The 16,822-nt window shown below is 33.0% G+C and overlaps 1 protein-coding gene across 2 annotated transcripts in view; it reads left to right on the top strand.

Moving 5' to 3' along the window:
- The window catches only part of MICAL-like (protein), a 154,666-nt gene that overhangs the window by 106,688 nt on the left and 31,156 nt on the right, over positions 1–16,822 (top strand). For both annotated transcript variants that reach the window (XM_085823627.1, XM_085823626.1), the window contains exons 7-8: positions 9,329–11,397; positions 16,534–16,651. In XM_085823627.1, coding sequence (XP_085679753.1) covers positions 9,329–11,397; positions 16,534–16,651 — 2,187 coding nt within the window. The remainder of the gene's footprint in view (positions 1–9,328; positions 11,398–16,533; positions 16,652–16,822) is intronic.

Below are 16,822 nucleotides of genomic sequence, written 5' to 3'. Positions count from 1 at the left end.
AAACTTGTTTTTAAGAAGAGGCGTAACCAATATTACATCATAAAAAGGCATGTCCAAGCATAAGAAAAGTAAACGCAACATCGACTGATGCAGCCTATTCTTCGATTTAGCCCAAATTCTTTTCGTTGATATCAAAATTATGATTCCGATTTTTTTGTGGTACTTATCAATATTCGACAGGTTAAATACTCACAAAAATGTAAATACATATTTTTCTTTTACTTTATAGTTGTATACTTAAATTTTTATTAAAAAAATTAATACAGTGGTACCTCGACATAAGAGTTTAATTCGTTCCGTAACCTTGCTCGTATGTCAAATTGCTCGTACCTCAAAGCAATTTTCCCATTGAAATTAATTGAAATGCCATTAATCCGTTTTAGCTCCCAAAACACCACTTCAGTTGTTTTTGTTAAGTGTTTTTGAATAAGAAAATGTATTTACAAGAGGAAGCATTTATTTATAAATAACAAATACATATTCTATAAAAACATAATTAAAATAAAAAGTGAAGTGCTTAATTTTCGTCATTGGTCTTCGCTTTTTTCATCACGCTTTGCTCATTTTCACCTGAACATCGTTTAAAGAAACTGTCCAAGGCGGTTTGTTTCTTCCTTCCTTTCAGGCTATTGCAGAAATGAGTTAAGCAAGTTTCATTGAACAACTCCGATGCACGACCAGTTGTAACTTTTTCGGGGTGATTTTTATCCACGAACTCTACAACTTTCTCCCACTTTCCTAAGATCTCCTTTATATCTCTTGTAGGGATAACCTGCTCCCTCTCTGGCTGCTCTTCAAAACTAATTTTTCGTTGAACCACCATATGCTGCTGCGAATGTAGATCATGCAACTCCTCGGTTGTCAGCTCCTGAGACTGTTCCTCGACGAGTTCCTTCACATCTCTCTCATCCACCTACAGACCCATGGTTTTTCCCAGAGAAACAATCTCCTCTACCACTGACACTTGGGGCTCCAATCCTTCGAAGGCTCTTTCAGCTACAGCCTCAGGCCACAGCTTCTTCCATGCAGAGGTTAAGGTCCTCGTTGTAACACCCAGCCAGGAATGATCAATAATTATTAGGCATATCAGGATGTTAAAATGGTCCTTCCAGAACTCTCGAAGGGTAAGGTTTGTGTTCTCCGTCACCTCAAAGCAGCGCCGAAAAATGTGCTTGGTGTACAACTTCTTAAAATTAGAAATCACCTGCTGATCCATGTGCTACAGGATAGGAGTGGTGTTGGGTGGTAGGTAGAGAACCTTTATAAACTTGAACTCTTCGAGTAAATCATCTTTGAGATTTGGTGGGTGAGCAGGGGCATTGTCCAGGACGAGAAGGGCTTGCATGGGTAGGTTGTTTTCCTGTAGATATTTTTTAACAGAAGGGCCAAACACCAGGTTTATCCACTCCACAAAGAATTTCCTGGTGACCCACGCCTTCGGATTTCCCCTGCACATAACTGGCAATTTTTCTCTTAAAATCTTATGAGACTTAAAGGCCCTGGGGTTTTCCGAATGGTATACTAGTAGAGGCTTGATTTTGCAGTCGCCACTCGCATTGGCACAAAGTGCTAGAGTTAATCTATCCTTCATGGGTTTGTGACTTGGCATCATCTTCTCCTCTGCCGTTATGTAAGTCCTATTCGGCATCCTTTTCCAGAAAAGCCCTGTCTCATCACAGTTGAAGACTTGCTGGGGGATGTATCCATTGGATTTTATCAGTTCGGAAAACGTTTTGATGTAAACCTCAGCTGCCTTCACATCCAAACTTGCTGCCTGACGACAGAGTGAATGCTGGTCCTTTTCCTAAAGTTGTGAAGCCAGCCCCGACTGCCTGTAGTTGAGTCTTTCGATTCCTCGTTTGTGGAAGTGTGTGGGATCTGCTTCACCGTAAATTGCTCGTGCCTTCTCACATATGATGCTTTGTGTTAAGATTCCTCCTTGAAGCTGCTTCTCTGTCATCAGAATTTTCTCCTTCTTTCATGGAGAGAGTTCCGGAGCTTAGAAATTATTGTAATGCCCTTAGCTGTCATTATACCCTTTATCAACTTCTTCTGTTTAAGCACAGTGCATATCATTGATATGCTACGCCCGTGCATCCTCGCCAAGTCAATTACTCGCACACCTTGCTCATGTTTTTCTATGATTTCACGCTTTAATTCAATACGCATCATCTTCTTCGGACCCATGGTTATAAAAATAAATGTGATAATGTTTTGTAAATGTACAAAAAGCAAAAAATGCGAACCCAACTTATCAAAAATGCATCAAAAACGAGAGAAACAAGCACACAGACTGAAGTCTAGTCTTGAGGTGGGAGAAACTATTAGACACTGCACACGACACCAACATGCACGCGCATATTGTGGTCGTGTGCAGCGGTATAGTGTGCGATTCCTCGTATTTCAAATCTTACTCTCATCTCAAAGCAAAATATCGCTCTTTCGGCGGCTCGTATATTAGGGCGCTCGTATATCGAGGTACCACTGTACACTGTTTTCAAAAATTGCCAAGATATTTATTGCCTCATATGTTTTAATGTTAAATAAATATATCCTATAAAACTTATTTTAAAGTATTTGAATTTAAGTAATATTTTTATTCTTTTAAACATTGGTATGATGTTTTTAATTCAATATTCAATCTAAGTAATATTTTAATCTAACTAAAGCGCAGTGTTTTTATTCTATTACATGAAAGTAATAATTTAACCTTACTTTAGCATTTTATACTCTTAGTAAATGTATTTATTTACATTTGCCAGCCATCTTAAAAAACAACATTTTCAACAAAAAATTAATCCGTTATTTTTAACAATATTTATTTTTTTAAAGTTTCAAATACTTTACTATATGCTTAAAATAAGTATTTTTTGAGATGGCTGGCGACTGTAAAAACCGTGCCAACAATTGCACCAATGTAAATCGCCAAAAATCCGTGTAACCATCTACCAAATTAGCACCAAAATGCGGCCTTAAATTAAAATTGCTATCATACACAACATCAAAATAAGCTGATAGATAACACTGCATTCTAAACATTACAGAAAAGCCAAAGCATATTTTTTACTTAAAAACAATAATGGTTGTTTCAGCCAAAAGGAAAGTAATAACAAAAACATAAGTAGAAAATAATAGGTATAGTAGTAGTTAAGTTTAAATAACGATATTAATTATTGTACAATCTTTGACATATTTCCACCTTGCAAAGTGAAGTTTACAAACTGAACTTTCAATTCAAATTTAGAATAAGTATAACTTTAAAATTTGTGAATGTCCTATACAATTTCAAAAGTTGAAAAAAAAATGTATATAAATCTATTTGATGAATAATTGTTATGGTTCTTCCATGATCTACTTTTGGGAGGGTGTCTCACTTCAATGGTATCAGTGTTGTGAATGGAAGGGTCAGGGAAAGTTCTGACAGATATGTCACCTTTTCTAGAAGCCTTCAAGACATCAACATCAATTTTTGCTGACATTTCTAATGGATAGAGTCTTTGAAAAGGACATATTCTCTCACCCTTGTAGGTTCTTACTCTCGCAACACCATCTGTTCCAAGATAAATCTCTAAAATTATTCCAAGTGGCCAGTCGATGCGTCGGACATGATCATGCCCACTTAGAACAATATCCCAATGTTTAAAACATCATTTCTTCTGACTCCCTTGTGGACTAAGAGAGCAAAATACTCATTTCTAAATCGTTGTCTAAGATTTTCACATAACTTCTGCAAGTACTTTATGCATTTTATCAAAGAAGGTTGGTCTACGTTGTCAAGATCTGGAGTCTCACTGTTGCCTCCGTGGATAAACATTCCTGGTGTCAGTGGTACCAGTTCACACGGGTTATCTTGTATGTAGGTAGGTCAGCAGTCTAGCATTTATAACTGACTCACAGTCACATAGGATTATGTTGAGCTCTTCATAATCTACAGTGGATTTTCCTAACACTCTACGCAGAAGTTCCTTGAGCATTCTTACCATCTGCTCCCACCACCCACCTCACCATGTGGCTGTGGGTGGAATAAATTTCCAAGTGATTTTCTGAGCTGTTGAATAAACGGCTATCTTGTCCCAATCTAAGGCTTCTAATGCACTGTTTGTTCCTACAAAGTTCGAGCCGTTGTCCGAGGAAAAAACTGAAATCCTGTCTTTTCTTGCTATAAATCGTCTTAAGGCTTGAATATAAGCATCTGTAGTAAGTGACTGAACTAATTCGAAATGGACCGCTCGGTATACGGTGCAAGTGTATAATACAATCCAAGCTTTATCTTCTGACTTTAGGTAGAGAGGACCAACATTCCACACCAGATACCTCAAAGACTCTTGTCTGAGTAAGTCTATCTATAGTAATGGAGTGAAAGAAACTTCCAAGGGTTTAGATCTGTAACGCTTGCATGTTACACATTTAGGAAGAACTTGTTTTACTAACGTTTTAGCTGTAGGAATCCAAAACCTCTCCCTAAGCATGGCAAGTAAGATTGAAGGACCTGCATGCATTGTTTTTCCATGTTCTTCACAGATTAACTTGAGGATGACATCACAGGCAGGTAAGAGAACTGGGTATCTGAAATCATCAATTTCAGGACTGTTCACAAGTTTAGTTCTTATTCTGAGAGCCATTCTTTATCTCTAAAGGCTCTCATTTTTGTAAGAAACTTCTCGTCTTGAAAAGTCCTTAACTGTATAGACTTGAAAAAAAGTTTTTTTTTTTTTTTTTTCAAAACTCAAATTACCTTTTAACTTGTTTTCAGGTGAAATGTTATGGAGAAAATGCAGAATCCATCCCACTACTCTGATATTTCTACTATAGATGGAAAAATAATCGTTCCATATTTCTGTTACTTGAATATTTACCAAAGAAGACATGATTTCTTTTCTCTTTATGTACTTCTTCTTCATTGACATCTAGTTCTGTTTCGGTACCTGGCCATTCACAAGGTGGAAGATACAAGCAGTTGGGACCTTCCCACCATTTTGAATTGCATAACTACTGCGCTAAACAACCCCTATTGGACATATCTGCAGGGTTAAAAAATCCGGGAACGTGTCTCCATGCTTGAAGAGGTGTCGGATTCCTTATTTCCGTAACACGTTTCTGAACAAATACACCCGAGTTTCCTCTTTTTAGCCAAGCTAATACTGTTGTAGAGTCAGTCCAGAAATAAACACAGCCTGCTTGAAACTGTTTTAGGATCTCCGAGGAAAGGCGAGCAGAAATAGTAGAACCAAGAAGTTCCAACCTAGCAATTGTTTATTTTCTCCCACAAGGAGCAATTCTAATTTTACTCAGTACCAGTTGTACATGAGGAGTGCTTCCTCTAGCAACTCGCAGAAAGACTACAGTTGAATAAGCAATTTTGCTTACGTCACTGAAAAAGTGTAATGAAATGTGCTCGAGTCCTTCATCGAAGTGGAACCATCTTGGCACCTCAACATGTTGCAAATATTTAAGCTCATTTAGCCTATTTTAAAAAATCTTGGCGTGTTTTTGTATCAACTTCTTCATCCCAACTAATTTTTAATTTCCACGAGTTTTGTAGCCATTAGCACTGGTCATTAAAAGTTAAAGCATTACACACTGGTCTAATTTTAGTCGTACTGTTTTGGATGCAGTGTCATTGGAGTTTTGGACGCAGTGTCATTGGACCAGTTATGCCGAGAGGATCAAAAGCTTTGTGCAAAAAAGCTAAAATATTTCTTTTGGTGATTACTATGTTCATTATTTCTTTTATATCAGGGATGTTTATGGAAAGAGTATCACATCATTCCTAGAACGTTTGTTGGACTTGCTATATATTCAGATGGGTTAGTGTACTCGCACCCTCATAAATCAAATTTTCTTTCAGCCATAATTTCAGTCGCAACTTCAATAAATTGCTTCAGGTCTGATTCAGTTTTCACACTAGTCAAGCAATTATCCACGTAAAAGCTGACCATCAGTTGTTGGATAATATCTTAAGAATATTTTTCATTCCCTTGCTTGGCTTCATCTAGTTTCCTTTCTAAATGGTATCGAATAGCTAATCCAAGTAAGAATGGACTACAAAAAACACCAAAAACAACTCTGCGATGGCGATAATGTTTGAGATTCCCATCTTCATCGTACCACAGAAATTGGAGGAAATCTCTATCTTTTTTATCGAGACTTGTTTGCAAGAATGCTGTGGGTATATCAGCTGTTATCCCAAATTTATACTAGTGAAACCTTGTTAATACAGAAGGAATTAATTCTAACAAATTCAGTCCCTTCTCAACACAATCATTGAGACTAGGAGTTCCCTTTTCTTTAGAAGCATTAAACACTGGTCTAATTTTAGTCATACTGTTCGCTTTCACCACATGTCGATGGAGCAAATAGTGACAAGATGACTTAATTTCTTCTTTAGGAACCTCTTCGATGATACCTTCTCACTCCAGTTCTTTGAACACTTCTCCATATTCTTCATATAAATTCTCAATTTTAAGCACATGGGTGGTCACTTGTAACCCTTTTAGTGCCAGATTAAAATTGTCTGGTAGATGTAAATGAACGTCAAGGCATAGTAAACTAACAAGAAAATGTTGATCTTCATCAACTTTAACAGTCCTTAAAAAATGTTCGATAGAGGCCTTATAAAATTCTTTAGTTCTTTGTTCTGAAGAATCTTGTGTCCCTAAAGAATCCAATTTCCACATTTCAGAAATATCCATTTCTTTCACAAAAAGGGAAGTTAGTAGTATAGCATTGATTGAAGATATCTGTTTATCAGATAATTTTCCTGATAAGATCCAAGATCCAATCAAGTGAAGTTTCCATTGCTACAAGTCTACAAGTCAATATTTCATGCTGACATGTCATAAGTTTTCCTATCATGTCAGCTCCAAGGAGTAATTGAGCAATTTGTGACTCTTTACCCATGTCTGACAAAGCTATCTTCATTTCTTGAAGCTCTTTGATCCATGGACCTGAACTAACAGGTGTAATATTATCACATATAGTGGGCTGGTCTAAAGCTTCCATGTTACAAATTATGTTATTTTGTGGATTTTTGTCTGATTCTATAACACGTGTGTTCACATTTTTCAGAATCAGTTCCTCCAAATAAAGAGTGTATAAGAGTTTCTTTTCTTACTGGACTATATCCCATTTCTTCCGCTAGATTTTTCAATATATATGTTTTTTAGGACCCTCAATGTAGGATTGCTCTAATAAGTACTTCCTTATTATCTGACACTAGTTTTATTTTCATAGATTGAAAGAATACCTTTGGGCCATAACTGATGTTAGACATGCTAATTTCAGAACTTGCACATTTTTCATTACTCTTGTCAGATTTCTTGTTTCGAGCATCTAGAGTATCACACATAACTGGCACATGTTTTTACCACATACTACACATTTCAGAAACACTTTGCACTTACGAATTGGATGTCCAGCTGTCAGGCAAGCGAAGCAGCATTGTTTATCTTTTAAAATATTCTGCTTCTCAGCTAAACTCATCTTTTGAGCAGAAAAACAGTCTCAGCTTGCATGTTTCCCTGAACAAAAAATACATGCTTTCTTCACATCTTTTGAAGCTGTAAAGAGTAAATTGTCAGCTGTAGGTACTTTTAAACAGTCTACATGACTGTTTAAGTTTTAATCTGCTTATTGTTAAACTAAAACGTTCTTATTTAGGGCACTGAATGAGTGGGTGGAAACAAAAAAATGAGGGGAATCTTGGTGAAAGAGAATGTTCTCTTTGGCCGCGGCTCTTTGCTGTGCTGATATAATTATAGCCATCAAGCAGATGTGTCAGGGGTTAAATGAGTTCTGAATCTGACTCCTGAGGATAAATGCAAAGTTGCTGGTTACGCTTTTTGCCCCCCCCCCCCCGGATACTCTGGGAAGACTATGTAGAGAGCGCTCTTCAGCAGTTTATCTCAGTATTTCACTCTTATTGTACTCGCTGTCACTTAACACACATTTAAGAACACAAATTTTCCTTCCTGTGAGGATAACTAACTGTAACCATCGATAACAATACGCTTGATACAATGGCATGGCGAGAAATTTACACGTTCCTAAAGAAACTCCCCCAAATTTATTGTCCTTCTTAACAGAAAAGGTTTCTGCATGTGAGTGAGAGGACTTTACTTGAACGTCTCATGTTCTCATGAGCTCGTATTTCTAGGGAAATAGAGTATTGTAAGATCTGCTTATTGTTAAACTAAAACCTTAGGAATTCTAATTTTTTTCCCTTGAAATTGTGGCTCAGTTTTATAAAAAGAAGTACTGGAGGCTCAGTTTTTTAAAAAGAAGTACCTTATTTAGGGCTCCGGTGTGCTCCAGCTAGAATTGTAATTTATCTTAAAAACTGAGAAGTACCAGAGCCGGTCTCCGACGCAATTTAAGCACTGCAGCCTTGTATGAATTGGATATCGGTTGAGAACTGGCCAATATATGACAGTTGCTAGCTTGCCGTGGCGAAGCTTTTTCCAAATTTTACTGAAAGGCAAATGTTAGTGGTTTATGATCCTGTATATTGCAAAAGGTCGTCCTTCTAAGATGTATTTGAAATGTTTCACTGCTGGCTAAGAGTTCTCTGTCATAGGTACTATATTTTTGTTGTGCTTGGTGTCAAATTTCGGGAAAAGAAACTTAAGGGTTGTTTTTCATTGTTCACAATCTGATATAAAACGGCTCCAATGGCAGTATCAGAATGTTTCTGCTGTCCAGGTTATTTCTTTTCTGCAGTTCTTTTTAACAACTGAGCAATGTTGTTAAAAGTTGTTGCAGTTTCACACAATTTGGTGTGAATCTGTAATAAAAATTCACCATACCTAAAAATTGTCTTAAACTAGTAAATGACTTTGGTTCTGGAAAATTTTTGATGGCATCAACATTCGTTGAAAGAGGTTCAGCTGACACTTTACCTGTTCACTTCAGCATCAAAAACCCTGTTCTCCATTATAAGCATTATTTTAAAAATTTATTAAAATGTGAATATATATTAGGAGTTTCAGCTGAATTTTTTTATACTGATTAATACAAATTCAATGATAAATCGGCAACTCCTGCTTACAGTTCTCACCTAAAGCAGATGCAGCTCAAATATGAATATTGAGATGAATGAAAATGATACTTTCTTTGTTGAATTTTAAATTATTCTGCATGAAATTGTAAAATTACCTTAAAAATATGTGTACTATATTATACCTGATGCATTCTGTAAACTGAAAATGGATTTACTGATAGTTTTAATAATTTAAAAGAAATTAGTGTATTTGCTGTTATGTATTTAAATGCTGGCTTTATAATTATGAAGTTTATTATATATATATATTTTTGTTTGTTTTTGTTTCAGTGAAAGATAAAATAAACGCATTTGAATCAAGCACAGTCCCAAAAGCTGTATCATCATCTCCTGTAGCTGCAATTTCTTCAAATAACAACAAGTTTCATACTTCTTCAATACCTTTAGCTAAAGAAACATTTTCTTCTTTAACTAAATCTCCTAAACCCTCAGATAGATCTCATAAACTGTCTGATTTTGCACAGGAATATAAACTTGTTGATAGTGAATTTGATGAAATTTCATATAAATCTTCTATAAAAAAAGTATCAAACCAAGGCATTAACACAGATGTTAAAATATTAGATAGTGTTAAAAAAGAATCTTTATCCCTTAGTATACAATCTACAGTAGCTAGCCCTAAAGAGGAATATAGAACGAATTGTGATAGTTCTTTGTCATTGTTCCTGAACAAAGTGCCTAGTACTAATGCAAAAAATATGTCTAATATACATAATGATGTTGCAAAGCAACCTGTCTCAAAAGATCTAGATACAAGTTCAACATCTTTTAGCAAGCAACCTTCATTAAAAAGTGATTTCAAAAGTCCTCAAAAAGCACCAAGAGACATTTTTCAGACTAGTATGCAACCTTTAAAATTAAGTATACCATCTGTTAAAAATTCTGGCAAGAAAGAGTCTTCTAGCTTGTCGACTACTCCTTCAATTGCATCAGCAGATTCACCTAGATCTTTGAACTTTGAAATACCTTCCATAAAGTCTACTTATTCTGTAACTTTACCTCGGCCGAGTAGTTTTAGTAATCTTCAAAACAGAGAAATATCTAACATTACTAAGAACTCTACTACTGATCTGAATGACATACTCCATTCTAAATGGAGTAGAACTACTCGTAGAAGAAGTTCTTTAGAATCCAGTGTGAAAGATAAATCATCTACCGAGGAATCAAGCCATGCTGCATCATTTAAAATACCAAGTAAAACATTTGATCGAGCCCATTCTTTAAGTGAAATAAAACGTTCAAATTCTGTTGCATTAGCTGATAATATAGTTGGGGGTACTGATGTTAAAACTGAAAAACTTGTAAAAAAAAATGCTTCTATTTCTTGTGATACTACATCTACACCTATTCCTGCAGTTAGATCCAGCCTTGAACTAAAGAAGTTAACCTCTCGTAAAAGTAATCTTTCAAATGCTGAGAACAAGAACTTATCTGAAAATAAAGATCAACTCAGATTTGGTGAAAATCTGCATAAAAATCTGAAAGAGACTTTTTTAAGTAATAGTTCCATAACCAAAAATGATGAAGGACTCAAATCAGTAATTGATAAATCCTTGAAAAATGAAGTACCTAAAGTAAAAGAAACAAAATTATCAGATTCTGGTGAATCCTATCCTGATGATCTTAATCCATTTGGTGATGAAGAAGATGATAAACATGATGAAGAATATCCCGATGATTTGAATCCTTTTGGTGATGATGGTGAAGAGGAGGAAAAAAGTGATAAAAAAAGTAGTTTTGTTAAAAAGGCTGTTTTAGTGGATGACTATGATGAGTCAAAGAATCCTTTTGCTTCTGATGAAGAGGAAGAAGATATGTCAGCAAAAGATACTTCTCCGGTTTCAAAAGCAGTGCATCAAGATAGGTCTCCTTTCCAACAAAATGGCTCATATCCATACATATCTTCTCCAACTGGATCTTTAAGAGGTACAACTAAGAAAAGGCCAGCACCAAGGCCACCAAAACTAAGTGATATTTTTCATAATGAATCCATGGATTCTGAAGCTGATATTTCTCTGAGTTCATCAAGAGCTTCTCCTTCTGTAAGCAGAAAGCTTCAACAAACACCATCTCCTTCATTAAGCAAAAAAAGTCTCCAAACACCATCTCCTAAGATTCGAAAAAATAAACCAGCACCTCCACCACCACCTACTCAGACGACTAAACAAAATTCACAGAATGATTCTGCAGCAAATTCAAAGCATATGAAAGAAATTGATAATATGAAATTGAAGTCTTCTGCTTCAGATATCCAGGGTAGTAATGAAAAAGAGCCTCCAAAACAATACAAAAAGAAAAAAAGGCCAGCACCTCCTGTACCGATACCAGTTCGAAAAGATGTAAGATATTTAATTTGGTATTGTTTTATTATTTAATAGTAAACCAAAAAATTTTGTTATTTATTATTTACCATAAAAACTCAGTTTAATGCATATATTCAAGAACTAAAGTTAACAGAAAATATTAAATTAAATTTTTTTATTTTTTCTAAACTTGAAAGGCTTAAAATAAGTGGTAAGTTTTAAGAAATTGATATCTGTGAAACATTTTCATAACTTACCCTTTGACTACTAATGGGACATATATGTCCCATTAAAAGTTACTGCTGGGTTAAAAAGTACCTAGAATCTTCTGAATGTTGGGATCATCTTCCAATAGTAGGAGAATCAAGACGCCGCTATGCTCATTGTACACAAATGAATGTAGAGAAAAGAACAAATGCGAGTTGCCCAGTGTTGAGTATGCAAAGTATGCTTTTCCCTGTACCATATGATGTAAAATCATTTTTATATGATAAAGTTTTCCAGAATAATAGGTGTGCTTATAGTAAGTCGATCGCTACGTGTGGGACATATGTATCCAACCATTAACTATGGCTGGGGCAGATGTGTGCCAGCCTTTGTCTTGAAAGCCATTTGTCAAAAAATCCCAAATGCTAAATTTACCGTTATGATATATTTCGTTACTGTTTTATGATTTATTTTGTTCACTTGGATAAAAAACAGGGTGAATTTTTTTAAAAATTCATAGTCAAAGGGTTTAGTAATATGTTCCATCTTTATTACTTAATTTGTAATGCTTTATGCTCTGTATTTATTACTTAAAATTTTAATGCTCCATATTTATTAAATTTATATTGCTTTAGCTTCAAACTTTTACTGAAAGACCAGTTTGACTGAAGTAGTCATAGTATGCCATAACAGCTTTAGAAAATAATATTTCTGGTATTCAGTACTAATTGAGAAAAAGAGGGCACAGATGCATATTAAATAATCTGCTGTTATTTTAAACTCTATCATCTGATAATTCATTTAATAATGATGATAATAATAAATGAGTTTATTCTGTTACAATAATAATGAATAATAATGAATGGCACCATAAATATTGACATAATAAATGAATTTATTATGCCAGTTGTTGCAGTTATATTATTAATAAAATTACATTTTACTACAGTGATTATTCCAGTTAACTTTCTGAAAAATATATAAGTGAAATTTATATTTATTTTGCTTACATAATATTCATTTAAATTTAAGAACAATAGAATGGATATAGAAAATTACTTTAAGCATGTTCATTGTATTTGCATTCAGCCACTTTTAATGTAAATTAAAGGTAATCTGTTTTTTATCATGTGTCATTATGTATCGTTCCATTTTACCAGAAATGTTCGAGCTCACGTGAAGCAGTGTGGGCTTCTATATTGTTTTTCATTAGGTAAAACAGTGCTATCTTTTAATATCCATTGAAACCATGCCCATAATTGTATTTATAAATATTTCAATTTGATGCCATCTAGCATTTTTAAGAATATCTTAGTTCTTAACATAATTTTTTCATTTGTTTGCATTGCTTTTCTAGTATTTTTAAAGCTGTTTGATGGTAAGCAAATATATTTATATGACACGCTGAACAACAATTATTTTAGAAGTCAAACAACAAATGAATAATAATCAGCATTGAATTTGCTGGAAAATTTGCAAATATAATGCTGAATTTTGTTGTTTTACTTCTAAAATAAGCAAATATACGTTTTGCTTATAACAGTTAAATTATATTACTCAGTAATAATATACACATATATGTGGATGGAAATTTTATTTTTAACTTCTGTAATATCTTAAACTCACAGTTATAAAATCTAATAACTTATAGCTTCCCTAGAATTGTGTCTCACTCTCATCTATAGTAATCTGCAGTCTCTCTCATCTATAATGATTGACTTTGCAATAAAGGAAACTGAACTTGTCATTGCACATGAGAGAATATTTTGGCCCTTCAATAAATTTTCTAAATGTTATTTTTTCTAAACAGCATCTGCTTCAAAAGAAACATTAAAAATTAATGCATAAAAAATTTTATCATAGAACATTTTATTATAACAAGCACTACCTCATTTTCTAAAACCATAACATTCTCTACTGATGCCAGATACATTAACTCAGTCTTTAACAACCAAGAAAAACATTAATGTTGCTAAATATTAAGACTTAAAATTATACTTTTCTAAACAAATATAATTAATACCCCCTTATTTTTGTTAAAAGACTTAATTTTAATTATTCAATTGTGTCCATACTTTAAAAGTTCATCTTTCAATTTTACCTTAGATAGATATTTTGATAGAATGTCCACTTCTTGATTTATAGAAAAGTAAAACTGATGAATGATTTGATTCATTTCATAATCATCTTTTACAAACAAATACTTTGTGTTAATCTACCTTTAACTGTTGCTCTGTTTGGGATTTTTTAAATCCAATCTATTAATGCTTGACAGTGAGTTTTAATTTCTGTTGGTTTGTCAATTGTATCATCTTATCCCAATTCTTCAAGCAAATAGATGTATCATTTAATTTCACATGCACATTTGCAGAATGCCAAAAGTTCAGTTTCCACTGAAGACTGAGCAACTATTCTTTGTGTGTTGCATTTCCAATTTATGACATTTTTACCTAATTGAATAAAATAATGTCCAGAATCAAAGTTTCCATCTGAAGTAGCATTTAATTTTCCGTTGTCTTATATGCATATTAAATATTCACTTTGTATTCATTTAACATATATAAATTGCTTCTTCACTGCTTTCCAGTATTTTCTCTAAAATCATTATTATATCTTGATAAATTACTAACGGGGAAAACTAAGTCTGCTCTTGTGACTATTGCTAAGTACATCAATGAACCTAATGTTTTTTGATATTTTGATGCTACATCATCAAGATTTTCACCCACTTTTCATGGAGTCTTGTCAGTTTATGTTCATTCATTTGAATGCTTTTTAAAATTTTAGTTATATAATTTTCTTGACTGAGGAAAAGATTTTCAGATTCTTGTCTAATGTCAGTTCCTAAAAATTTGTGTGTTTTAGTGACTTTTTGTAAAGTAAATGATTTAGAAAGTTGAGAAATGAAGCTATCTATTTCAGAATTTGAATTTCGAATAATCATTAAGTCATCCACATATATTGCTATGATAAATTTATTGAGCTTATCTTTATGAATATAAATGTGTAAATCTAATTCTGATCTTGTTAAATTTCTTTTCTTAGGAACTTTCCGTAATTCCATATACCGGCATCTTTCCATTTGTGGTAATCCAAAGATATACTTTAATGGGATCTGAGATAAATCCATGCGTGGTTGGTCCATGTAAATTAGAATATCCAATTATTCATTTAAATATGCAAGCATAAAAAAATCTTATTTTTTAGTTTTTAACATCAAAAAGTTTTATTTTGTAGTGTTTGTAAACTGCAGTTAATAACAATGCTCTTACTGCATGTCTTATTGCTGAGCTAAATTCATCTTCATAGTTAATTTCTTTTCTTTGGTTAAATCTGGTTGGTTTGTAAACTATCTCTAAATTACCATTTTCCTTCTTTTTAGTGAAAATACAATAGCTTTTAATAACTTTCTTATCAATGGGTCATTCAACTAATTCCCAAAGTTCAATAACCTCCACTGAACACAGTTTTATTATTGCATTGTAGCCAAAACTGACTTTCTGGATATTCCACAGCTTCCTCATATGTCTTAATTAATTCTTCATTTGTATTGTATAATATATAATCTTTAATTTTTTTTTTTTTTTTTTGCTGTCTTCGTCATTCTTGCTGATCTAGTACAGAGATTCCATGATCATCATTTCTAGGTTCTTCAGTTACTTAAAGGGAATTTAACATTGGCATTTTCAAAGAAGTTTTTGTCGTGTTCATCATTTGGGTTTGATGGTAAAATTTCTTTAGATTCTTGATCTGTTATATCATGTTTTCTCTGATCTCTCTCTATTATTTTTGTTTTCATTGGTATTAGTTTGTTCCTTGTAGAAAATAATAAATTCTTCTAATATATTATTTTTTTTAAAATTTTAAATCATTTCTTCTCAGTACAGCTGATTTCAGATTCTGCTCATTAAATTTTAAATCACTCACTTCTTGAATTTTATTTAGTTCAGGAATATAAATTTTGTATGTTTTTCCCTTCATCCACTCATGTACCATTCCTTTTTTAGCTCTTAGATTCGGCTACATTTTCTTGTCTTATGTGAACATACACTTCACATCAAAATCTTTTGAAGATAAGTAATAATAGGCTTGCATCCTGTATATAGTTCAAAAAGTGTAAACTTTTTGTTATTTTTGTGACTCCTGTTATTCACATATATAGGTGTTTTAACACTTTTACTCCAAAATTTTACTGATAACCGTTCATCAATTAACATAGTTCTAGCAGTTTTGATTATAACATGATTAAACCATTCAGCTTTCCCATTACTCTCCAGTGTATAAGGTGTTGGAAGTTCATGTTTAATTCTCATTTTTCAAAAAATTCTTTTATACTTTTAGCTAAGAATTCACTGTCATTATCATTATGAATTCTTTTTAATTTCTTTGCTGTTTGCATTTCTTTTTGGAATGAGGAGCTTTATTAAAGATTCTGTAGTTGAGGGGGGGAATGTATAATATAATAATGCAAATTTTTAATTAGTTTTTCCCTTCTTAATGGTAATCTTTCAAACATTTTGCTTCACATTGTGATCCGTTATAACTGGTTTGATTTCAATTCTTTTATTTATAACTAATTTACTCATTTAAAGGGGAAAGGAACTAAGTTGACATATACAAAGAAAGAAATTAAAAATTTGTTAGAACTTAAGCCTGTGGTCCAATAAGAAAAATATTGTAAATAATTAAGAAGTGGAATATGTTCATATCTGAAAAAAATTTCCATCAATATGAAAACATCTGCTATGTAAGTTCTAATGCAAAAGAAATTGTAAAAATCAATACCTTATTATAACTATTGTTTAATCTGTATTTAAAACATATTAATCATGTATGTATTACTTCTGTATGATTTTTAATGAAAATACCATGTGATTTTGATCACTATTTTATATGATCAGGTTTCAACAAAGTGTGATGTATTTATGTTGTGCAATAACTCATGTTAATTCTGATATTGTGTAGATGAAAAAAATCCCCTTGAAAGAAATTTTACAAGAAATGAAAGAAATAGAAGAAAAGCAAAGAGAATATGAAAGGCAGGGACGAGAAATTGAACTTCTTATTAGAGATAGAGATAAAGGTAAAATTTCTATTTTGCTTCTAATTTTGAAAAAAAAAAATTCTTAAGGATAAGTTGTGGATAGCCTGTATACGATGTATAATATCTTCTTCAGTTTGGAGGTATAAAAGCACTTAGAATGAAAACAGTACTTACCATGCACTAAAATTATTATGTCAAAATAATTGATAA

This window comes from Stegodyphus dumicola, chromosome 9 (assembly GCF_044657685.1).
Source record: "Stegodyphus dumicola isolate Sdum_Otavi_A_Nest chromosome 9, ASM4465768v1".
Taxonomy (NCBI): domain Eukaryota; kingdom Metazoa; phylum Arthropoda; class Arachnida; order Araneae; family Eresidae; genus Stegodyphus; species Stegodyphus dumicola.
The sequence above is the reverse complement of the archived record's forward strand: the minus strand, read 5'-3'. Positions and strand labels throughout refer to the sequence as shown.